The 26,379-nt window shown below is 36.4% G+C and overlaps 1 protein-coding gene across 1 annotated transcript in view; it reads left to right on the forward strand.

The window, feature by feature from the left end:
- Window positions 1-21,574: 21,574 nt before the first annotated feature.
- The window catches only part of LOC131979878 (neuropilin-1a-like), a 96,645-nt gene continuing 91,840 nt past the window's right edge, over window positions 21,575-26,379 (forward strand). Inside the window, exons 1-2 of the mRNA XM_059343946.1 lie at window positions 21,575-22,405; window positions 23,247-23,421. Coding sequence (XP_059199929.1) covers window positions 22,312-22,405; window positions 23,247-23,421 — 269 coding nt within the window. The 5' untranslated portion in view covers window positions 21,575-22,311. The remainder of the gene's footprint in view (window positions 22,406-23,246; window positions 23,422-26,379) is intronic.

A 26,379-nucleotide genomic window follows, 5' to 3' on the forward strand; every position in this document is an offset into this window, starting at 1 on the left:
AGTTTTCCCATCATCCTCAGCTGAACATTGTTTTTATGCTGACACACTAATGATGGTGAACATGGAAAACCTGTTACATGCTAAATATTAGCCTGTTAGCATGATAGCATTGGGCTCAAAGTACGGTTGTGCCCAAATACAGCCTCACGATTTGTTTTCATTCATTTGAACAAAATTAAGACTAAAACCTTATGGAAATTATTCTGGTGTAGTAATGGTTTAACAATTTTAATAAATAACATCACCTCACTTTTTGCATGCTGCCAATAGAGTGATGCAGCAGTACTTTATGTCATTTTGATTTATTTTCTGGCTAAAGTTGAAATCTTTTCCAAGGGTGTCTGGATTTAATGTTGGTGATGGTTTCTTAGAGTTGTTTGTGCTTTCTAGGAAACCCCCCGCTGCTCTCAAATTCTTTTCAGACCTAGGTGTCCAGTGATATATAGTTGTGTGTCCACCCCCAGTCACCCTCACCTCAGTTTCTCATAGATGGCACCTCTCTGCTCTGTGAAACATGTCAACAGGCCGTTTGAGTACTCCAATCCTGTTTTAATTAGGGAATAAAAAATGGGGAAATTGTGCAAGATTTCAATGTCATTCCTGTCCAGAGGCCAATACTTATTGAAAACACTTGAAACAAGCTGTACTGTCAGAGTGATCCTCGTTGTCTCAGTTTATTTGTTTCTATTTCATATCAGTGTGTTTGCAAAATTTGCTTTAATCAAGTGGAAAAGATTCAAATGTGGAATCTTGTGGAGCAATCTGTTGTGTTTAAAGTAAATCGACTGGAGATATCTGCATTTCCACACATTGGGAGATTTCTTTTAAAAAGACAAACATATAAATGAGAGCAGACTAAACGACTTGTTAAGATGGATTTTTTTTCCCTGCAGTGTGGTGGCTAGCTGAATCCAAAGCCTGTCTCAGGGAGGAGAACAAATCGGCTCCTTCATGGCCCAGTGAACCATCGACTCGGTAACCAGCAGAGTCCTTCAGATAGAAAAGATGCATGGTGCTTTAAACCATTGCAAGCCTCTGCTCTCCGTCGCTCCCCTCTTTCCTCTCCATTCCTCGTGCTCGGGCTTGAAGCCGCTGCTCCATGACACAGGGGCATCACACGTAGAATAAAAATGAGGTGAGGCGGCTGGAAAATTGAACATGTTGTCAGGCCGCACTCGCTGTTTTTGGTGATTTAGGAACTGCGGGCCGAACTCGATTAGGGTCATTCATACTGGGTAATGTAAATACGGTGATAGTGGGGTTGGTCATGTGAAGAAGGGGAATGTTTGCAGAGGTTATTGGTAATGGGAGTGTTACAGTGTGGTATTTTTTTAAAACGGTGGTCAATGGGTTTTCCGTATATAGACTGGCAGGATTATTACAGGGTAGCATTTTGAAATATAACCATATACAAGCAGGAAAAGCAGTTCACGTCTGCCACATTTGCTTTATGACTTCAGCCAACTTGTGCGGTGGTGCATACATTTCTGTCATAGATGGTGTGGAGTGGGAATTAAACCTGTAACGCCAGCCGTGTTGGTGCCCTGCACAGCTAAGCTGTAAAGTAAATTACACAAGCAATCATAGCTGTTACCTCTGAAATGTTCAAGGCAGATATATAGTTTAATGTATTGGTTTGCACCTTAATCAAGCCAAATTATTCTTGATTGCCACAGGCTTTACAAAAAAAAAGTCCAGGGGCTGCAAATGCAATAGAAATATCATCCTTTTCATCTGTAGTGTTGTTTTTTTCCGCCAAATGAAAACAAATATCTGAAGATTATCTTAATGCGATGGCTGGAATGCGAGCGGCTTATCTTTTATCTCTGTTTTGTGTTGTCGTCTTGGTTTAACAGGAGAAAACAAATGGCCTGTTCCCAGATACAAGAAATCACAAACAAAAAGGCTGCATATTCACATCCAGCCTGTGTGTTCTGTACAGATGTAAATACGCTCAAATCTCTCCTGATGTTTGCTTTAATACAACAGGTCTCACCTTTAATTAAGATTCTTATTGTTCCTGTAAAAATCCTGTTTTCCGGAAACAAATGTTATCCTGTTTTCCAGTCTGTTTTCTCATTTAACCCTCTTGACCTTATACTGCAAACCTAATTCATAAATCCCCAAAGCACAGACCTCACTGGTCTAAATCTCCCCCACTCTTTAATAAAGATATCTTATCAATTAATTAATAATAAGTGACTGAGTGTGCTGCAACTGGAAAAACATTTTTTTTTTAATATAATTATATTTTTGTCAAATGATCTCACTGTCTTAAGTAAATATTGTTTATCTGGTTTGGTTTAATTCAATGTTTTGCACAAGTTTAAATAGAAAAATTGGACTTTAATACAGGTATTTGTTGGCTGGTTTAATTCAATTAAATGTTGCTATTGATCTCATTCGGTCACTCCACGAAAGTGCAACCAACGAAAGAAAATTACAAAAGTATTGAATAAAAAATTGTAATAAAATAATTTATGAGGCTGGATAATTAACATACAGTACAAAAAACTACTGATTAAACTAATTAAAAATATATATAAAAAAATATATATATATCCTTGCTGTTGATGTAATTTTCTGCAGCGTGTGGCGATCTCAAGTACAGAAAACTTCTAACTAATTTAACTCTGATAGGACAGAAAACTGCATCATAATGTGTATTTTGTAGGAGTTTCCTCACACTTAAAAGTCAAACATTAAAGGAAAGTAAATAACTTTGCATCCCAGGAGTAAACGTTCTGCAGGAATGTTTCGTGAAACAACAGCCGGTGTCACTCCCCCTCACTAATTATCTGTTCAGGCCGTTAGAAGTGAACCCAGGAAACCTCACTGCTCTGGCTGACCTTTGACCCCTGATAGCTGCTATGCTGTAATTGTCAGGCTGGTTGAAGCACGTTTGAAAAGGACTGTGATAATGTCTTATCATTCTAACAAACACACAAACAGACTTTTCTCTCACACTTTTGCTTTACACAAAACACACACACACACACACACACACACACACAGTTAAATAGTTACAATGTAATGCCACAAACACTCACAGACACTCCCTCTATCTCTCTCTCTCTCTCTCTCACACACACACACACACACACACACACATACACCCTCCCCTCCCCTCCCCAGATAAGTAAAGGCCTCCTGACTGCCGCTCCAGGTCACTGATCACACTCTCACTGACCTTAAAGCCATGATACTTTCCCTTGCTCTTTCTATTCATTTGCTGCATTAGATCAATTTTGATCCATTTAATTGTCCTTTTAATTCCCATTTCCTCTGTTTTTTAATCCTGTTTAGTGACTTTAAAAAGTTTCTAGCGCTCAAAAGTTTGGGGTCACACAGAAAATATCTATGTTGTTTTCCATGAAAAAATCGTTTTTCTTCATGAAATGAGTTACAAAACGAATAAAAAATATAGTGAAGACATTGACAAGGGTAGAAATAATAACTGTATCCTGTACAAACCTCCAACTTTACCTCTAAATACTAGACCATCCTGAGAAAGGATCAATATATTGCTTCTCAAATCAGCACAAAACAGTTTTAAGCTGTACTAACATAATGCTCAGGGGTTTTAATGATCAATGAGCCTTTCAACTCTATAAACGTGGATTAACACAATGTGCCACTGGAACACAGGAGTGATGGTTGCTGACAATATAGACAAAGATATTTCATAAGAAAAACGGCCGTTTCCAGCTTTACAATGTCTAGACTGATCAATTTAATGTTATTTTAATTTAAAAAAATTGTGCTTTTCTTTCAAAAATTACATTTCTAAGTGACCCCAAACTTTTGAGCGGTAGTGTATTTTAAAAAACTAAATATAAGTGCTAAAATGTAGTCTGAGTGTTTATTTTTATTTACAGTTATTGGTGTGAAATTAGGGCCAAAATAGTCAATTAATATAACTTTTAAAGTATTTTTGAAACCTGAAAAAAAAATAAAGTGATCATGCACAACAATGAGAAATGTCATTGTCTAAAAAAACTGTTATTGTTGGGGAGTCTCATTGTTTAAATCAGTGTATTTGTATCTTCCAAATATACTTAAATGAGATGTTTAAATAAGCTAAAATAAAGGTTTTGAATGCTTAAATATCATCTTTGCCATTTTTTATGTGCTAATGTGCCCCTCTGATTAAACACTGGTCAGTGATTGTGTGATTTTTGAAGGGGTAGTTCTGATTTACCAAAGTCACAAAATATCACTAACTAACTAACTTATCAATGAGCTATAGATCAGCAACTTCCGTATTCTGTGAGGTAAAATTATTGTTTTTGTCAATGGAGTCTGGTGGCTTTGAAGACAGCATGGATAAAGGCTTCAGTTGGACCCTGTTTAACCCTAACCGATATTGATCTCGTGTTTTCTTGGGTGGTATTTCTCTGTAATGTTCTACCATCAAAATAAAAAGAACGAAAACATCATTTTATATATAAGTCATTAGAGTTTAACTCTCAAAAAATGTGCTTCATCATCACTGTGTGGGTGTGTTTTGACTAACAGTGCTGAAAACTTTGCAAACAATCCCACAAGCGTCATCACATTTTGAGTCAAACATTGCCAAACTGTGATCAGTGGACAGCAGTGCATCATCCTCACAGCTCACCCCTGAATACTGCAAACCAATAAAAACAGAAATACAAAGAAATCTTGTATTAGTAACCCAAACTGTTTGGCAGAAAATCATGTCCATGTTGGATTCCAGGGTCTTCAAATAAAAGTAAACTAAAAGCTAAACTCTGTGAAGAAGTTCAGAGAATTCTGAGAAGAACTAATTAGAAAAGAGAAGTTTAAAAAAAGCATTGCCAAGAGCGGTTGTTCTTCCAGTGTAAGAGAAACTCCTGGAGATAGTTCACACAGTAGAACAGTTGTAATATTAGACTTGATGTCCTTTTTTATCGGTTTGCTTTTTATTTGTGCTGTTTTTTGTAGCTTCACTGCTGAATCACAGTGTGGAAAAGTGTTTAATTTCTATGTTTTCACTGACAGAATCTGCCAGAAAAGTTAAAGAATATACTGTAATATGTGTTGTAAAGTGTCAACACCACAAACTGACTCTCTCTCTTTATCTTTTCACACACTCACTGAATGAGATGTGGGGCAGTGTTTCTGTCTTGACAAGCAGCTCTTCGTATCACTTGACAAAGTATCAGGGTTTCTAGAAGTGTCAGATTTTGGGACTTGCACTTAAGCCTTCCCTCGTAGCCGCTCAGTGCCAAGCAGAGGCTCAGGCTAAATCGATGATGACCGTGCCAACAGACAGAATGAGGAGGGTAATTTCAAACAGCTGCCCTGAAAAAAAAGAGAGAGGCAAACATCTTTCTGTGGAGAAATGTGTGAGGAAAGTCGAGTTATTTTCCCTCTAAAAACCTGATGTGGATACTGTAAGAGGATCAAAATCTCAGCCAAGTATTTAAGGGACGATTTAACATCCCATAAAGAAAATCCTGATATATTTTTGATTCCTCTCCCAAAATATCACTTACAAAAACAATTTCAAATTTAAAACAAATCTCAAAATTAAAACTTCTGGAAGGTATATCTTGATATTAACCAAACATGTTAAACCTCTAAAACCCAACAAGAGTGTTTTTTGCTCTTTTTTTTTTTTTTTTACATTTTACTCAATGTGGCAATATATACATACGACATAAATCCCCAAAAAAGAAAAAACACAAGTTGAATTTCTCTGATAAATTAGTTGGAATAAAATGGAATTAATATATATATATAACAATTTTCTAAGTGCCCACAAGTGCCATGAATAATAATGATAATGGAAATGCTTTCTCTACATGCTATGAATTGAACTATTTTCCTGCCTCTCCTGTCCTCTCCTGTCCTCTCCTCTCTGCTCTGTGTAAGCAGATTTTCAGTGAATATTTGTCACATGACCGTTCGTCTCAGCAGAGTCAATCATTGCTTCACAGTGTCGCTGAGGAGCAGAATTTAATGTTTTTAACAGGATCTGGTTATTTAAAACGGTTTATGTTTGTCAACATTTTAAATAAGACATGTAGAATCAAGTGATTTTGACAGAAAGATCCCAATTTTAAGCTTTGTTTCTGTTACTTTTTCTAACAGCAACTTTCCTAACCTATGATCCATTCATGGACTGTCGGAAAGTCCAAATTTCAAAGATAATGCCTGTTTTTACAAATGTCAGGTGGGACAAATTCTTCAAAAATATAAATTTATTTCGGGTGTAAGATCAAATTAGATGTGTAGGCTATTAAAATGGGTCAAATCAGATGTTTTCGATTATTTTTGATAAATATAGACATTTCCTTTGGTTTTGTGGTAGAGAACTTTGCAGTGCACCTGGTTTACTGAAACTGTTGCTCCATTTTTGGCCTGATATGAGCTGATAAATACTGACTCACTGTATTACTGCTGTTGTTGGATGGAAACCTTTTACATGTGGCACAGTGGGCCTACTGAGTAATGCAGCCTGAATCCTACTGACAGGCAGAGAAGGTATGACTTTCAGCTGTCTGTGAATCAGATATGACTCAGCATCTAATGTCACGCCTCTTTAGATAAGGGACAAGTTGATGGAAATCAGGTTTTTTGCGCCAGCCTTGAAAATTTCTGATTTGTTCTGCGATGGGAAATGTTGATGATGAAGTCTTGAACTCATCCTGAACTTGTCTGAGTTTTGTAACGCTGAGGAGAGTTGAGGTTTGTGCCAAGTTAAGAGGTCAAAGATGTGTATAAATCATGCTCATAATTACTGTAGTGTGTTGTGCTGTGCTACCATGTAAACTAGCTTATAGTGTTCTTTATTCTCTCTTGTCTTATTTCTATCATCTGTTCTATTATGTGTGCGCTGAATGGCTGTAACTGTCGCAGCACTTTCTACTAGGGTTGTCACGATATTAAAATTTTCAACTCGATACCGATACTCAGGAAAATGTTCGATACTCGATATCATTTTCGATACCACCAGGATAAAAACAAAGACCCCAAAATTTAACAGAAATATTTTTATTAACAAGAAAAATGCAACATGTAAAAATTAACAGAACCACAGGTTAAATATTTATAATAAACAGTATAATAACAGTTGTGCAAAAAGAAACTGCAACTATGATAACAAGCTTCAGGTCTGAGGTAGTGCAAAAAATAAATAAATACAATAAACAATAACAATTATAACAATATTTTGAGGTTGTATGGTTTAGCCGCTTAATAAGTTGTTGGCTCGATACTTTTGAAAATGAGTATCGTATCCGGATACAACGTTTTAGTATCGATACTTTTTTGAGTATCGATACTTTTGACAACCCTACTTTCTACCTGTATATGGTATAGTTGTGACATCACAACTAAAATTTGAATTTAAAATACACCGTTTATCGTAGAAATGATCTGTAAAAACAGGCAATATGATAAAAGTTTTACCTTTCAGACAGTGCTTGAACAGATCATAGCTTACTAAAGTTTATGTGAGAAAAAGTAACCAAAACAAAACTTAAAATTATGATATTTCTGACAGAATCACTTGTTTCTACATGTTTTATTTAAACAGTTTGGAATAACTAGATCCCATTAAAAACATTAATTTCTGTTCCTCAGCGACACTGTGAAGCTATGATTGATTCTGCTGAGATGAACGGTCAAGTGACACACATTCACTGAAAATCTGCTTACACAGAGCAGAGAGGAGAGGACAGGAAAGGCTGATAAATTCAAATAGTTCAATATGTATAGCATATGGGGACCCAAGTCTTTGCAAATATTTGACACTTGTGGGCACTTGCAAGAGTGTTCTAAATATAAATTCCATTTTATTCCAGTTTTTAAAAAAATAATATATCAGAGAAATTCAACTTGAATTTTCTATTTTATGTTTATATATATATATATATATATATATATATATATATATACTACACAGAGAAGACATTTTAGCTGTTTACACTATGATGAGTGCTGATTCCACAGATATGCAGTACTTATATAATGTGGTGAAATCCAAGGCCACAGTGAGTAAAATGAAAGAGCTTGTTGGGGTTCAGAGGGTTAAGTAAAGTAAACAGTGAGCAGTATGAAATGTTTCCTCTGTCAGTGAAATGCTTTTCTGTGGAAATCCACAGGGTTTGATCCCCAGTCCCAGAAAAGACAAAAACAGAAAGTTCTCATAGTTCTTCATGTACAACTTCAAAAACATGTTTTAACCACTGTATGTGTGCCAATGGATGAGTGATCGATGATCTTCATGAAGCAACAATCTGTCCAGTATATATTTGTAGAGGAACAGCTTCCTGTGTGTTGGGCAACGTGTGTTTTTACAAGAATACTGTGATCTAGCTCACTGTTATGTCCAGGAATAAAAAAAAACTATTGGCCAAGCCCATGATGCAGTATGAGCTACGGTTTACTAGCTCTTTTATTTAGCACTACAGCTGGACGATGGTTATGTTGTCCTTTTTTCAAATTGCCTCCTTGGTAATGACGATAATTATCATAATCCGAGTCCTCAAACAAGGCGTTCTTGGCCGGCGTCGTCCATTTCACTCCTCAATCCAGAGCCTCATCATTAGGTCCTCGGGGAGGTGTAACTGGCAAGGCCACTGCAGAGCCAGGCACTAAGAGTGTGTGTGTGTCGAGTGTGTAAGAGGGAGAGCACAAAAGCTTGGTCAAGGCTCCAGAGTGTGAACCAGAGAAGGCAGTCTGGAACAACGCCAGGCGGTGAGATCTTATCGGCGGTGCCATGACCTCATGTTGTGTTGAAATATCTTTTCACAATGTGTGTATTTGTGTGTGTGTGTGTGTGTGTGTGTGTGTGTGTATGTGGAATAACGGGGTGTTGATGAATGTGTTTTAGAGCTGTGAGCTTGTTTCACTTTGGGTGGATTATTTTTTTTAAAGGGGAAAAAGGTGGATGTGTGTGACTGTGATTTATGTACTTATACCTTTTATGTATTTCATGTGATCTTGTTTGCATTCACACATGCATGTAGACACCTTCATGTGTCATTGCAAGTGTGTTGGAGATATATAAATGTGCTGTGAACAGCTTTCAGAGCAAATCTAAGGCTAAGAGTCTGAGCAGGGAATTCCTCCACACAGCTCTCATTTTCATTCCCAACTCGTCTCATACGGACGACCCTTAGTGTCACGTTTTAACGCTCTGGGTACGAGCATGCAGCAACATGCACGCCCAGCCGGACCATCTGCAACAACAAAGAACAGAGAAGCTTGAATTAAAACACAAAGAGGGAGCGTGAGTGATTTATTAATCAGATCAGGGGGCCATTACTCCACTGTATCTTTACATGTTTTCTTATTACATATACATATTCTGAATTTCTTGTACAGCACTTTTAAGATATAGAAAAAGAAAGGAATGCATTCATCTGGAAAGAAATGTTGTACTCAGTATACAAAGTAAAATAAATATATACATTGTATATGTCTAATATCATAGTAATGTTTTAAAAGTATGGTAACACTTTACAATAACCAACTAAATAATGTTTATAGATGGTTTATAAACCAATTATTAACCATTTACAAAGTGCTTTACGTATTTAATCGTTAAATGTTTTCAACCAATTTCTTAAAGGTATATGAATCATTTCGAAATCATTAACATACTTAATATGGAGTTAAAAATATTAAAATGGGTGCAACTTAAACCATTTATAAACAATTAATTACAATTTAATTGTTTGTTAATGGTAAAGTAAATATAAACTTACATTAATAGACATGTTTAAAAATTAATATACATCTATTTGCCATTTATACATGATTAAGTTAGTTAAACATTAATAAATTATGTATTTACCATTCTAAATGGTCTATAAACAGTTTATAAATGATGATTAAACATTAATAAACTATTCTGTTTACCGTTTATAAATGATGGATATTGTAAAGTGTTACCAAAAGTATGCATATAGAAGAAAAAGAGGTAGAAATTACAATGAACTTGCCTAACGGGTATGATCAATCAAAAGCAACTCTTTAAGGTGCAGTATGTAATTCTCAATCCCAGGTCGTCAAACACAGACAACAGATTGTGTACTGCCCCTTTAAACACAAGAAAATATCATTATGTCACATAATATGTATGTACTTATATGTATTTAAAGCCTCTTTCACACATTGTTTCAAGAAAAGTAGTGGAATAAGCACCTTTGAAGCACCTTAAGTGATTTTCACGTTCACACATGCACTAGATTCAAAACATTTCCGTTTTGCATCTTTTCACACATGCCATGGTAAAGGCAGAAAACACAGAAACTTTTCAGCTTAAGATTAACACCTTCTACCTCAGTAATACCTGTTAATTTACTGTTTATTACGAAACAATCACCTCTAACTGATCCAGACAGCTGCCAATCAATTCACCCTCAGTGCAAACTGAGCAGAGGCCCCTCCCCTTTTCAGATTTCAGATTTCAGCCATTCTTGAAAACTTGCTTGCAAACAAAAGAACCCGCAAATGCAAAGTTGCGGATTCAAATACAGCATCAACAGAGTCTTGTGATTGGTTTGCTCTTTGCATCCAACAGACGTAACCCTTTACATGCTTGTCTCCACAATGTTATAGCTTTAATTCACAACACAGTTATACCAGCATTTTCTCAAAATCAAACAGTGTCTCAAGGTGAGAAAATAGTGGTATAGATTTTGCTGAATATCAATCACTGCTCCCATTCATACATGACCCTATGCAGGAGAAGTTCTATAACTGTAAAGAGGTGCATTAGCAGCACTATTTTGCATGCTGAAGATGACAAAGATGGAGTATGAATAGGTAAAAATGAATGAACTACATTAACGGCTGCATCACATGGCCAGAAGCAGATATGATAAAAACTAAAATTACAGCAGTAGATTCAGTTTGATGTACTGTTTTATGTATGTTTACCCTTAAACATGTGCAAACATTTGTGAATACATGTAAAGAATATATGTTTCAGTATGTGCATGTCTAAGTGCATAATAACAGGATCCATGTAAAAACAGGACTGTAGCTTTGAGGCGCAGCATGGCAGCATGTAGCTGCTACTGCTCTCAGCCCACCACAGCAGGCTAATGGATCACTGTCACTGCCTCCTGTAATTACTGAGATATGACTGTGTCATTATAGAAATACCGCCCCTCCTCCATCATTCCACAGCCATTACATGCATGTGTGTGCACGTGTTCGGGTGCTCCTGCTCGAGCGTCTGCATATATATACGTTAAAGTGTAAATGTGTAACTGCATGGTTTGTCCAAGGCGGTACAATGCAAAGGCAGTTATTATTGTTAATGCATTCAACCTTTATGGAGCTGCACACAATGCCATGCATATATGTTGGGTTTGTATAGGGAGCTATAGTGCCTACCCATTGTAGCATCTGATCCACTTGCTTCTGTAACTCAACAGGTTTGGTTGTTTAACTTGTTGTTGAAACTGTAGATCTACAAGCTACACTGTAAAAAATGTCTGTAGATTTTACAGTGAAAAACTGCTAAACCATGACAGTAAAAGACCGTAAAATGATAAATGGGTTAATTCAGTTTCAGTAAAAATGAAACATGGTAAATGTATATATCAGCCAAAACAGTATTTTTTTTACAGTTAAAAAAAAATACAATACTCCACTGTAAAATACACTGGCAATATAGTGTAAATACTGTAAAAAGCCATCACTGTATTTTTTGCATTTATTTTTTGTAAAAATACTTTTTGTCATTGTGAAATGTACTAAACACCATATCTAACAAAAATATACTGTAATATTTAATGGTTAAAATATCTAATATATGCAGCATTTATAAAGTATTTTCCTGTCAGTTATATGGTAGAACAGCGTTTCCTTTGATGGAAAAACTTTTTTTTATGGTAAAATATGGAATCAAATGACAATCTTAAACGTGAAATCAACAGTGCTAATATCCTTTTACCGTAATATTAGAAAAAGTTGCACCGTATTTATTACGGTAAAGTTCTGGCAACAGCTGCTGGTTTTTTTTACCGTAAAACCAACTCTCTTTTTTTTTCATTGGGAGAACTTAAGCTATACTACAAAATAGTCAGAAAAAAGTAGATAAATACAGAGAAGCTACAGTTTGTAGGATGCAATAATGTTTTTTTTAATTCAGGAGAAAATGACATGTCGCAGTGGAGCATTTGGTCGCACTACTACATTACCTGATCTTAAAATTTGCAAATGACTGTGATTATTGCATGATTCTGAAAATTGCTCTGATACCCGAGAGTTATAGGAGAATGTAGTGAATGCAAACTCTACTCTTCAACACTGTAAACTGGACTGCGTGCCCTGAACACCTCTTCATTTTGTTAAAAGAAGGAACTATTATTATTTCATTCCAGAACTATTTTCCACGATGCTTTGACAGCGTGCCAGTACAACATTGCAGGGAGGAAATATTTAGCATCTCCCTGGTTCTCTCGGCAAAAAGTCAATGGGATTTTTTTTTTTAACTTTGGAATACTTTAACGTTTTGTTCTGCAAGAAATGTTCAGGAATATACTAATTTTTTTAGGGAGTTTTGAGGCATAAATGGACTCGACAGAAATAAAAAGTAAACATCAGGCTGTTAACAAACTGGTTGCATGACTTGTGAACGTCACCGCAACTAATCTGATGAAGACTTTTACTGTCCTTAACAACCTCTGTATTCTTTTCTACTCACTTGTTTGCAACTAAGACTAGTAAAAGTTTACTGAGTTCTTATGTCCAATCTCACCTTAATTCAGGCATTTAGCAAAAAAACATTCAAAAAACCTATTGACTTTGAGATGAAGGAACCAGTTGTTCAATAATGCTAGCACACTCTCGGGCTTAGATTCTTAGTTGATGCTAGTACAATAAGCACAGAACACTTCAAACCTTTCTATATACAATTTCGGCTGATTAAAAACACTCCAATTCCAATTATAGTTTAATGAAGTCCTCAGTGTTCCTTATACTGTGATACCATGACCCTCAGTCAGCAGAGAAACCTTGTCACAGGTGCAATCTAAACTAGAATTTATATTTTATTTAACATTAACAGCAAACGCTAATAAGATTTGAGGATTTTAAGCTATTGAAATGCTCATTTGGCATCATAGTTGGCTTCTCTTCTTGCATTTGTGTACTCACAGGCTTTTTGCTTTGGAGTGTTTTTCAAAGAACAGGATATTTTCTAACACAGTTTCTCACCTTTAGCACTGATGATTCAGCCAGGGGAGCTTTATATCCGTCCAAGCTTTGGAAGAACTCCAGCTCCCTGTCACCCAATGATGTCTTTAAGAAAATGAACAGGACTTTTACTTGTGGAACCTCTGACATGCCTAACAGATGAAAAAGATTAACAGAAAAACAATAAAGGAATAAAGAAAAACAGATACAGTAAAAAAAAAAAAAGAAAAAGAAAATCCTGATATTTAAAAATATCCTTTGACAAAAACATACATTCCTGCTGCCACACAAGCATATGGCTGCGGTTATAAAAGCCCACTCAACACATACCACACTCTCCATATCTCACTCCCCGTCCTCTCACACTCACTCACTCACACGCTTAAATTCGCCTCAACACAAACACACTCCCTGTAATTAATGAACATGAACAAGCATTAAAGTGATTTATTGGGCTGTTATTGGCCTTTTATTAAATCCTGATTAATGGCCCCCGAATACTTGGAAGCACTTTGCATGAAAATGGGAAAAAAGTCAAGTTGAATATTTGACCAAAATAACAGCAATCAGCAGCATCAATACTACAACAAAGTGTTGTCATCAGTCTTCTAAAAAAGCTCCACAACACAAACAAGTTCTGTTCTCGCTTCAGAGTTTGCGTCACTAACATGTACTTTGCCACCGATGCTATTTCAGTCAGGCTTGGCAGTGTTATGAGTGTGTTGTGCAAAGATCTTTTATTGTCTCCGCTCCGACACATATACGAGCACAGTAAGACCAAATCTGGAATCTCAATGAGAAGCATGTTTGAACACTGACTGGAAACATTAAAGTCTGTTGTGATCTTTGGATTGTATCACAAACTGTTTCGGAGAAGTGAGCCCCGTGTGTGTATGTGTGTGTGTGTGTGTGTGTCTGTGTGTGTGTGTCTGTGTGTGTCCTCACTCTCTGCCAGACCCACTCACTTGCTCATTTGCTGATCTCTTACTCTGTTTTTATGTCACTCAATCACGCCCTCGACTCACTCTCACTCTCACTCACTCACTCCATCAGCCTCTCTGTTTATATTCATACTCTCACACACATCCTATTTGCCTTTCTCTCAGCCACCACAGGCTTTTTAAAGCCCTTTTCTTCTGGTGATCATGTTCAAGCAGATGAATGTAGTGAACAATATTTCCAATATGTTGCAAAGCCCCACAGTTACCGCCATTTTCAGCCTATGATTTAGCAAAGCCATAAGCAGTAGGTGCTGGAAAATCTTACAACGGATTAGGGACTGCGTATTGTTGCAGTCTCAGTAGGTTTTGTGTGAAATTCCAGCGGTATTAACTTTTATGGACCAGCTGTCAGTTAGCAACTGCTCCTGTTGCTGCTGTTTTCATTCATTCTTCTTTCGTTTTGCATTTCTTTATGATTCATAATGCCTTTTGCAAAGATTTTGCCAGCTAGTTGTCATTTTTCTTGCAACAGTATTCCTGAAAAGGAAAGATGTGTCATTGATTTAGGTTTCACAACTGTTCCCTGGACTTTTCTATTGCTAAGACTTCCTGTAAACCGATAGTTGGGATTTTTTTAAATGGAGTCATATGAGGAACTTATCCATAATCAGTGTTTTATCTAGATGATGTCATCATGCCCTCAGTTTGGAGTAACAGACAGGAGCACTGAGACAGAAGCATATACCATACACTATATTTAGAATATTTTTCACTGCCTTTTCCAACAGAGAACTGAACTCTTTAAAGGCACCAGATTCCATTGACAAATCCTGTAATTTTACCTTGCAGAACATGAAAGTTGCTGTTCTACGACTGCCTTGCCACCAACTGGTTAATTTGTTTGTTTGTGTTATTTTGTGACTTTGGTGTTTTTAAGAGTTAGTTCTGAACAAGGTTATTATTGTTAACGAAAGCTAACGAAATAACGAAAACTGGAATTGAAAAAACATATTTGTTAACTGAAATAAGAAACAAAAACGAGAGTTTCTTAAAAAAAAAAGATAACTAACTCAAACTGTATGTTGTGGTTACAAAACTAACTAAAATTATAGTGAAAATGTCCTTCGTTTTCGTCTTTGTCAACTTTTTTCATACGTTAACCTTTTGGTTGATATGAAATCTATCTCATCTATCTGGTTTTATAACTTAATAAACTTATTGGGGCTGAGATGGATAAGACAAAGGAAATGAAAGAACATTTATTATGACTTTTTTTAATCTGGCACCCAACAAATTACAATACAAAAAAACAAAAACTAACAAAGTCACTCTAAAAACGAATTAAAACTAACTGAATATGAAAACAAAATATCACAATGAAACTAAAACTAAAACTAATTAAAAAAAAACAAACTATTATAACCTTGGTTCTGAATGACTGAACAGATCGAGGCAGCAGGAGACCAACAACTCCCATGTTCTGCAAGGTAAAATTACTGCTTTTGTCAAAGGAGTCTGATGGTTTTGAAGAGAGCATAGATTTTTGAAAGGTATTTCTCTGTAATGTTCAACCATCAAAGTAAAAAGAACGACACATTATTTGATATATAAGTCATTAGAGTTTAACTGTCAAAAACTCAGTCAATGTGCTTCATCAGCACTGTGTGGGTGTGTTTTGACTGACGGTGCTGAAAAATTAGCAAACAATCCCACAAGCATCATCACATTTTGAATCAAACAGGGTTAAAGGGTTAGTTCTGATTCACCAAAGTCACAAAATAACACACACAAACTAACAGATTGATGAATCTCATGAAATGTCATGTTCTCCAAGGTAAAATTACTGTTTTTATCAAAGGAGTCTGGTAGATTTGAAGAGCGCATAAAGGCATCAATTGCCTTTCGGAAAATGCTGTCCAACATTTTTGTGCATTATTGTTATTGTTAGTTTGGATTGAGCAAAGTCACACAAGAGAGCATGGCTGGATATAAGTGCTGGAAAGAACTGTCAGACAGCAAGGTAAAGCTGTGAAAATATTCTAGATATAAACTTTAAGTGATGTTGAGTTTATATTTTAGGTTGGCCTTTTTTAGATGAAAGAAAGTCAAGTCAAGGCATTTGTATAACATATTTAACCCATAAGAACCCAGACCTATTTATCCTTGAAGGAAACTTATGGGGGATATACCACAGACCAAGTGAACCACATAGAACACATTTATGATGTTTTTTTTAATTTTAAATACTACCTCTAAATGTCAAAGACCTGTGACGTCACATATAGGCTACGATACATTGGGCGTTTATAGTATTTATGTTTATGATATTTCTTATTTTAAAATAAAAAAAACTAGATACATTTTCTGCTTACAGAAACACAAATTTGCCTTTTTCTTTGCATCTCCACTACATATATCAAAATTCTGACATTAATAGTGGTGTTTAACAATAAATTATTTTTCAGATTTGTTTTTAAGTAACAAAATAAGAATAAGATCATTAATAAAAACAAATAAGCATTTGTCTTTTTGTTTGCATCTCCATAATATCAAAATTGTGACTTAAATTTGTTCAGGAAATATGGTCAGAACAAGTAAAATACAATAAAGGACACCCTATTAATGAGTTAGAATTGTTAAATGGGTTTAAACTTAGCCCTGTAACAAAAAAATAAGCTTTTTTAAATTAGCTACATTTTCACATTTTTGTTTCCAGTCACAGCCACATTTTGGAGAAGTCACTTCTTGTCAAAGTCACATGACCACAACAGCAGGGTGTTGAGTATGTAGCATAAAGCTGAATATGGGAGATTACAGAAGTGTTTGTTACACGGGTGTCACCATGGGTTCTTCCATTGGTTAAACCCAATGTGTTGCGTATAATTCAAGTCATTCAAGTGCAGAGATAATAAACACATATGTAAAATACTTCACATAAGTAAAATAACCTCTCAGTCGACCATCATATATCATCATATAATACCTCATACACCGCACTTTAAAAAAATACAAACTCTCCCTTTAAGCTGGTTTATATTCCAATAGAAGTTATTTTCTTTCCTTTTTTATACCACTTTTTCCAGCTTGTTTGCCATGGCACCCTGGGGTCCCTTAAGGATGGTCCAAGGGTACAACAATTTCCAAAATGCCATATTTTTGGACTTGTGCACATGCAGTGCACATAAATGTGAGGCAACACTTGCTTACTACATTTTTATATTGCATGTTCAAGCAGGGATAAACATTGGAATAATCACATTAGAGTGGTGGTAAATATGTGGTTATACCGGAGCCGAGATGGGCGACATGACAGCTCTTAATTACTGGTTGTCATAGTAACACAAACACACTTTCCAGCGTGTTTTTGGACTGACAGAGAGAGCGCTGGAAAGACTTGTCACTGTGGAGCTCAAACTCACTGCTCCAACTGCACCCGGACACACACACACACACACACACACACACACACACACACACACACACACACACACACTTCCCCCACAAACACCCAAATGACTTCACACTGATGGTCATTATAATTAGAATACTTTAGCTTGTTTTTGCCATTAATTTCTTGGGTATAAATGTCATGGAAACTAGACTTCTTGGTTCATTTAGACTTTGTACAATCAGTGTGTACACTATAAAACATTTTAAGAACACACATCATATTGCTGAATGTAAAATTAAAGCAACTTTCTGTTTTGTTTTTTTACAGTAAAATTTTAAATTTAATGTTTATTTTTGATTATCAAAGGCCTGGCAGTAAAAGTTGCCAAACACTTGCCTTCATATTTAAGTACATTTTTTTAGTTATTCTTCATATACATATTTTATTTTTAAATACATAAGATTGTTATCTGTATTTTTAAAGCAAGCATCTGTAAAATTACTTCTGTTACTACTGTAATTTGACAGTAGGTTTTTTATGGGGTTTTTTTACCAAATTGTTTTACCTTTTTTTTTTTTTTTTACACTAAATTTAAAGTTTAACAACAGAAAGTTGGCTTAATTCTACATTAAACAATATGATGTGTATTATTTGTTTTGGCTTTTTTTTTTACGGATAATTTACTGTGATTTAACATATGCAAATGAATAATACTGTTAAAAAACATTATTTTATTATATTAATTTACAGATTTTAACATCCACTTTATGAATATGATTTGTTATAAAATTATTTTTTAATGCCATTTGCACTTATTGAAAAAAAAAAAAAGAACTCAAATAAAATAAAAAGGTAAATGTTTTTTTTTTTTGTTACAGTGTATATAAAGATGTGGTTGCATGAGTAGTGGGGTGTTATTTGTAACAAAAACACCACAGATTCACCTTAAATTATCCCTGCACTGTAAAACTATATGTCCCACTATACACCACCAGCCTTCTATGAGTTAATAAAGTCAGGTCTGCAGGTTTCAGATAATCCAATTAGGTTTTTTTTAGCTGTTATCTTAAAGAAGTATTTTCACAGCCCATAAAGGAACACTTCAGTTTATGTAAAACTCACCTAATTTGGAGAAACATGGTTTTCACTTTATTTCTGCTCAGATATTTTATTCTCATCAACCTTTATTCGGTCTAATTTGAAATTCAATTTACCACTATTGTTATTCTCTTGTTTATAACTCCTCCTGAGACAGCAGCCTTAATCTGAACAACTGCTGAAGTGATTAAACTGCCGACAGCAGATCCTCACTGAGGATGTGAACACAACAACAGTTTTCTTAAAGAGCGCAGTTATAATGAACGACACTGCATTAATAGAGAGTGGTGAGTCATTAGCAGCACTTATAAGTGTCTCATAATCACATTTTTATCTTTATTTAGGCCTGGAAAGGTGTGCTGAACAAGCAGGCTCTAATTAGAGCTCCACCTGGGAGAAGCAGTCTGCTGCTGTTTGGATTTCAGAATCACACGTCATGAGTTTAAATTCCACCCGTGTCTCCTCGCTTGTTTTGACAAGATAAACAAACCTGGGAAATGTTCTGATTTCTCATTTTATTCATTCATTAAATTTGATCTTTGTAAGTAAATACCATCTCACGCGACAGAGATACTATTCTACTATGAAGATTCTATGAAGAAATACTGAATTCTTTCATAATTTTATAATCATAATAATTGATGACCATGCAACTTTGGTCCTTCCAGGTCAAAATGACTCAATTTTCTTCTTGTTTATAAAGCTCAGAGTATATATCATCACACAATTATGTGTCACACCTTTTAGCCAGCTTATTCCAACTCATTGCCACTCCTTTTTTTATTTATTGATGCTGTTTTGTTGCAACACTAACATACTAATGTCTGAAAATAAATCCTGTTAAATTTGACCAAAGGACAAAAAGTAAAAGTAAAAGATGATCAAAATAGAACAATAAAACAACTTTGACTTATTTGGTGCAATAACGACATGAATATCCTACTAAGGCTGTTAAAACACACAAATTTCCCCACGTTTTACACTTGTTTTTTTTTTTTTGATGATGATGATGATGATGATGATGATGATGATGATGATGATGATGATGATGATGATGATATTTTGTTTTGTTTTGAGGAAAGACTAATGTCTGAAAATAAAATTGGTCAGACTTGACCAGAAGAAACCAGGAAGGTTAAAGATCATCTAAAAGAACAATAAAAATCAACCTTTGAGACTTTTATATATAATGTGTGTGCAATTACAGCATGTAAACCCTCCTCAGGATGTTAAAACTCCCTAAATTTCCAAAAACAAATACATATTTTCAGTGTCCTTACTGAACAAGACTTTTCTTTGGACAGTATAGGAGTTAAGTGAATAAAAGATCTTTATCTTGAGTTGATATGGTTGACTCATCTTTACCATACTGTATATAAATAATGGACGTAGTCAGCATGATCTCACCCATTGGTTTGTGGACAGCTTGTGGTGTTAGCAAACTGTCAAACAAAACTAGCCACGCCCAAATCATAAGCTTCTAAATGTAACCATTATTTACACAATTAACATCATATTATCTTTAAGAAGACTTGAAACTAGCTATTGAGACCATAAGTTCCCACAATATTATTTTTATATTATTAATAAATCAAGTGAGAGTGTCTCATTTTGTATTGAGATAGATAGGACCGGAGTTCTTTTGAAACCCTGTAGGATCTTTAAAAGAATGCAGGCTGATTGGTAGCCCAGATCTTTACCGAAACATGACAGCACAGTATTATAACCACTAATGCTTAGAGGTGTCCAGCTGAAGGATGACACAAAGGCACTAAATATGATGAGAATGCTGGTATTATACTTAACATAAATGGCTTCATGGTCTTTTACTGTCCTCAACCAGACTGTCTCAGCTCCTCCAAGGTCATGAACTTGCAGCATAGAGCCTAATGTAGGTAAAATTACCAAAAGAGCACTTGATGACCTGGAAAGGGGATAAAATAATTATTTTTCAGTCAGTGGTTGCCTTTCTCAGTGTTACAGACTGTTAGACTATGCATTTAATCTATAGATAACCCAATTTTCTCCCATCATACTTCATCAATGTGGCAGAAAAGCTTATTGATTATTTATTTAAGTTAAAAAAAATGGATGAAGGACAAAATCCATTGTGGGTCGTTAAAAACATAATAAATGACGTGTCACTTTTCAGGACACTTTGTATCTATTTGTGGAATGGATCACTTTCACTTTTATCTCTGAAACACACAAAGTCCAGTCACAGTTATAGTGAAACAATTAAGTTTTACCTTTAACAAATGTTCAGTGATGAATTACTAAAATGAAACAAAGAAAATCTCGTTACATGTTTAAACTTAAAAAAAAAAAAATCCAGCAACACACTGTAAAAAAAAAAAAAGGGGGGGGGGGGTTATTTTGCAGAAATTTACTGAATTATTGTCTTGTTTTTCTTCATGAAGTACAAATGCCGAAAAGGTAAATTACTTTTATTGCAAATATTAACCATAAAAAGTTGGAAGTTGGAATCTGTAAATGAATGTAATGGGCCGTTTTAAAACATTTTTACAGTATTATTTAATTGCTTTATCGCCTTAAATGTTAAATTACAGTGAATTCTATGTAACATAAATAAATAAATAAATACACATCATATTGCTGAATGTCAAATTATGGCAACTTTCCATTTCTTTTTACAGTATAATTATAAATTTAATGTAACAATTTTTTTTTAAATGTCAGCAAATGTCTTTTTTCCCCCAATACAGTTATTAACTGTATTTTATCCTTATTTTTATAGGAATTTACTGTCAAATAACTTACCGTTGTTTACTGATTTGACAATAAGTAGCAACTTTAACAATTTTTTTCTTCTTTTTTCTTTTTTTTACAGTGCATCCAAGCCAAAAAAAATATCTCCATTTACATCATCAACACAACAAAAACCGACTGATAATCATATTGAGTCAGTGGGACAAAGTATCAGATCTCATAAGACGCAACAAACACACATCTTTCTTGGATCCTCCGCTCAGCTGTGGACTCGTGCGCGCTGCCCACACCTCGTACCAGCCTCAGCAGCCAGCGGGAGTTTGCGTGCGCAGTTTTCTCTCTCTCATGCGTCGGGAGCGCACAGAGGGCGCACCGGTGTCAGTTTGCTCCAGCCCCTCGTAGCGGTCGGTCGCTGCTGGTTTGCGCGCAGCAGTGGCGTCTATCAGCAGGAATTTGGGGAGTGGAAATTCCACTGTTACTTTCGAGGCTCGCCTCGTATTCCTGACATTTCTGCTGTGACGGTCAGTCATTCGCTGCGAACAGACAGAGAGAGAAAGAGAGAGAGAGGCGGAGAGCTGAAAGGAGGATCTGGAGAGCTCCGATGTTCCTCGCGGTTGGTTTCCACTGAATACCGGTTAACTACTGATTCCTCTTTTTTAAATTTTCCACTTGGAAGTACGTGTATCGATCCTGTTCGTGAGAGGTTTGACAGAGAATCGAGGGAGCAGAGCTGCCACTTCTGGCGAGCGGATTTTTCCCTTTTTTTATTCTTCGTCTTGTTTTCTGCTTTTGGATTATTTTTTGCAGGAGATGGCAAGTTGTTCCCTGACAGACGCAGGGATCTGGTGCTGAAGCTCGCAGGATGCTGGGGACCCTACAACAACCAGATATCTCACTTTGAGACAATCTTCGGTTATTTTTTGTATCTCTTTTGGACGTAAACCCTTTGGACGTTTTCCCCTCCTCTTTATTTTCTTTTGCAGAATGTCTGTGTTGTACAATCTAAGGATGCGTAGTGGATTGCTATTGTTCCTTTTCACCCAAGTCATCCTGGTCTCCGCGTTGATCCTACAGACTGGTAGGTGTTGACTGCTTGTATGAATACATGTGGCTTGACAACAGGCAGCCCTGGCTTCACATTGATCCATTTTGCATCATTCATTTTGCACCATTGTTGCCTCTCACCTGTTATGCCTCGGCTTTCCCTGCGAGAGCTCGTCTGCAGGGCTTCAAGTTATCTCGTGTAAATACTGCTTGTAATATAATTACCCTAATAAACGAAAAATAATCAAGGATGTTATACAAAATGCACAAAAACCGGACTGTTCATGAGATATTTTGTGATACCAAACATGCATAAAGTGCCATACAATCAGTACAAACTGATTATTTATAAATCCTCATTATAATGTTAATATATCACATTTCCCGCTGCGCTTCATCCATTCAAAGACGCATTTTTGGGGCTTTTGCGCGCATTGCCACTGAAGCTTGATATCGTCTCCAGGCAATTTCATAAATCATTCATTAAGAAAATTAAATTTAATGATGCTGCCTGTTTGCAGGAGATGCAGCAGCACCTCCACTCCACCTAACCTCCATGGGCGTAATCACCTTATGGCAGGGATGCACAGGAACCCACACCTTTACGGTGTAGTCGGGGAGTTTTATCAGCTCCGTGAGGCTGATAGAATTCACCAGGATTTATAGTCACAGAAATCAGCGCTTTCCCGTCATCATGTTTTTTGCTCTACTGGTGGATATTTGGATTTATGATGATCCCCAGTTGGAGGTCTTAGCACTCCCACTCCCATCCCCGCTGATGCACTTTAATCCTTTATCCTTAAATCGTGCCATCAGTTCCAGAAAAAGTGTATTTCTCTCCACTAACTGTGCAACTTTCTTCTCTTGCTGCACAGATAAATGCGGGGGGAATATAGAGATACACACCGCGGACTACCTGACCTCCCCGGGCTACCCCGGCGCCTACCCGCCCTCCCAACACTGTGTGTGGGTGATAACAGCCCCTGAGCCCGGGCAGAAGATTCTCATCAACTTCAATCCGCATTTTGATCTGGAGGACAGAGATTGCAAGTAAGAGTTCACTCTCTCACTCTCTCACTCTCTCTCTTTCTCTCTCTCTCTTTTCTCCCTTTCCCACCCTTTGCTCGCTCCTCAATCCTGCCTGGATACAATGTGAAACTCTGCCACCTATTGGTCAAGGAGTTAATGCATCCTGCTCCTGGAGGTGGAAGGATGGCACTGAGGAAAAATCACTTCAGAGGAAATGGGGTTTGATGGGTTTCCTAATCCATACTTGATAAGGAGGGAGTTTGTCTTATGGCTTTTGTCTCTGCTTGTGTTTTTGGCATGAATTTAGAGGAGATTAAACCCAGCGGAACTGTGCCTGCACCAGCTTTTTATTGATGGAGTTTGGGTTTGCTCATTGCAGGAGTAGAGAAATGGTGTTTACTTTTCATTTGGAGGCAGAGTTTACCTGTTTGTATTCGGAGCAGGAATAGAGTGTGTGTGGCTCTTTTTGTTTGCAGGCCTAGAACCTCAAGGATCTCATTTAATTCTTACAAATTGTTGGAAGTGCTGCTGTCTGGTTTTTATAAGTTTGAGGATGTCGGAAAAGACAAAAACATAAGTTGAGGGTTTTTGTGTGAAGCAGTTGTCGTTTTATGTTGACCTTTATATTTACACTTGCAGCTGCAACGAAAAGTTGATTAATGCAGGAGAATTAATGGGCAGCTAGTAATTAGTCATTCTTTAGAACAAAAGTTGCAAAAAAATAACTGGTTTCTGCTTGTCAAATGTGAAAATGTGCTGCTTTTCTTTGATATCTATGATAATAAAGTTATAATATTTGTTTTTGAGACTGTTAGTTAAACAAAACAAGTGGTTTGATGCTATCACTTTGGGCAGTGGAAACTTTTGTTCATCATTTTCTCCCATGTGATTGAGAAAATACTTTTCCTATCACCATCACTGGTTTATATGACTGGAAATGGATAGTTTTGGTTAAAAATGTTTTTACAACCTGATATTTTCCACATTGACACCTACAAATCATTCCTGTACAACTCTCCTGGTGCTTTTCCGAGCATTACTCCACAGAACCTGTAAACAAGCACTCACACAGACACACACACGCCCCTATACTGCGTCTCTTTGACCCTGAGACACACACTCGATTGTGCGCATCCACACAACAGCCCATGTGTTGCTCTCTTCCATAAATAAGCCTTTTTTACGTCGGCTCCTCTGTCTTTTTTAAAAGCTCCATAAACGGCTCCTGTGTAAATCACGGCCGGCTGTCCAGCGCCGTCTCACAGATGGGGTCCTCCAATACTATTGGATCATGTTTCACCACCGAGGGACTAATAAACCACGAGGACATTAGAACCACTCTCGACAGATAGTGGATATGGTGTATCTTCAGTGGATTACACACCTTCCTTTAGAGTTATAAGCAAAACCTTCTTTGTTTCGTTTCTTCATGAAAACCTCACTCTCCCATGACCTTGTTTTGTGAGGTAACCCAGGGAGCAGTATAATATGTAATAATGCTGTTTAAGTACTTAATGAAATGTAATAAATCTTGGTAATAAAATTTTAGTCAGTGGTTGGCCCTGTAGTACACCACCGACGGAGTAATATTGTCTGCTTCAATTACTTTTCCATAGGCTAATGTTGTGGAACAAGGCAGTTGTAAAGTAAAATATTACATTTTTATCGGGGTTTTACATGTGCTTTAACATTTTACTGATATGTTCTTATCCAGATATGTTTCTTGCCTCTGACAAAGGATTTTCAGGTCATCATATGTCTTAATTTGATATTTTTATGCATCTGAAGAAAATCTTCTAGTTCTGTTTCACTGTCCAGGCTTGCAGGATTCAGTCAAGAGAGACGTTTCCACATTAAAACTGACATCCAGGGTTCAAACCTGTGATCGTTCAACAGCCGGGCCACCCTGCAGCCACCTTAACATATCATTTGGCTGTTTTCTTAGGGGGCCTTGGTTCTGCTTGATTGGTTTCATTATTTGTTGTGTGAGTTTATGTTGGATGCTGACGGGGTGTAGCTCGTAGCTCTCTGACTTGGCAGGAGCAGTGTTGTTTTTGGGAACGAGTCAAATGTTCGAAATATGCCCATTGAGGGGGGCCTTAAGCCTTTGGCGAGACCGCAGCCCCACTTAAAAATTTCCTGAGATGATATTTAGGAGTTTTATTTCAGAGTCTGATGCCACAGGGCTCAACGTCAGCTTCAAAATATGATACTCCAGTCAGTGAGGGCATAATTAGAAACAGAATATAACGCTTTACTGTGAACTTGAAGTCTTAAAGGTTATAGATTAACCTCTGCTGGAAGTCTTTCGATCCGGAGAGATAAGGGACAATGAGTGTCTGCTCTGCTGAAGTGTCCATGAGCAAGCCACTGAGACAGATCTGACCCTTGACCTCTGATGTCTCTGCAGAAAGGAGTGATAGAACTGAGAATCTGTTCATCAAATCAAATGAGGAATGGACGACTTGTCAATTCAGTCAATCAGAAAATAATTCTTCAGCTACTGTGGGAATCACTTTATTGTTGTAGTTATTTTAAAGCCAAAATTTCAAATATTCTGTCTTTCCGCATCTGAAATGTGACAATTGTATAATAATTGTAAACTGAATCTTTGGACTAAACAAAACATTTGAAGATGTCACTTTGGGATGTGTATGATTTTGAAGGGCTTTTTTTTCTTCTATTTTCTAACATTTTGTTTGACATCAACTAAAATATTAATTAAATATCTATATATTTTTTTTAAGAATCAAAAATAGATGCGAGTTGCAGCCCTTATGTGTAGTGTGAGGTTCAGTAAGTTTAAGTGACGCTCGTAATCTTAATTTAAGTACTGCAGCAAACGGTTGTTTTCGCTAGTTTGATTTTTTCATCTTTAAAATGTTACAAAATCATGAAACATGCCCGTCACAATTTCCAAGAATACAAGGTGATGTCCTAGACAAATCCTCAAATCTTCAAAACCAACCCTAACCCTAA

Source organism: Centropristis striata, chromosome 11 (assembly GCF_030273125.1).
Source record: "Centropristis striata isolate RG_2023a ecotype Rhode Island chromosome 11, C.striata_1.0, whole genome shotgun sequence".
NCBI classification, from domain to species: Eukaryota; Metazoa; Chordata; class Actinopteri; order Perciformes; family Serranidae; genus Centropristis; species Centropristis striata.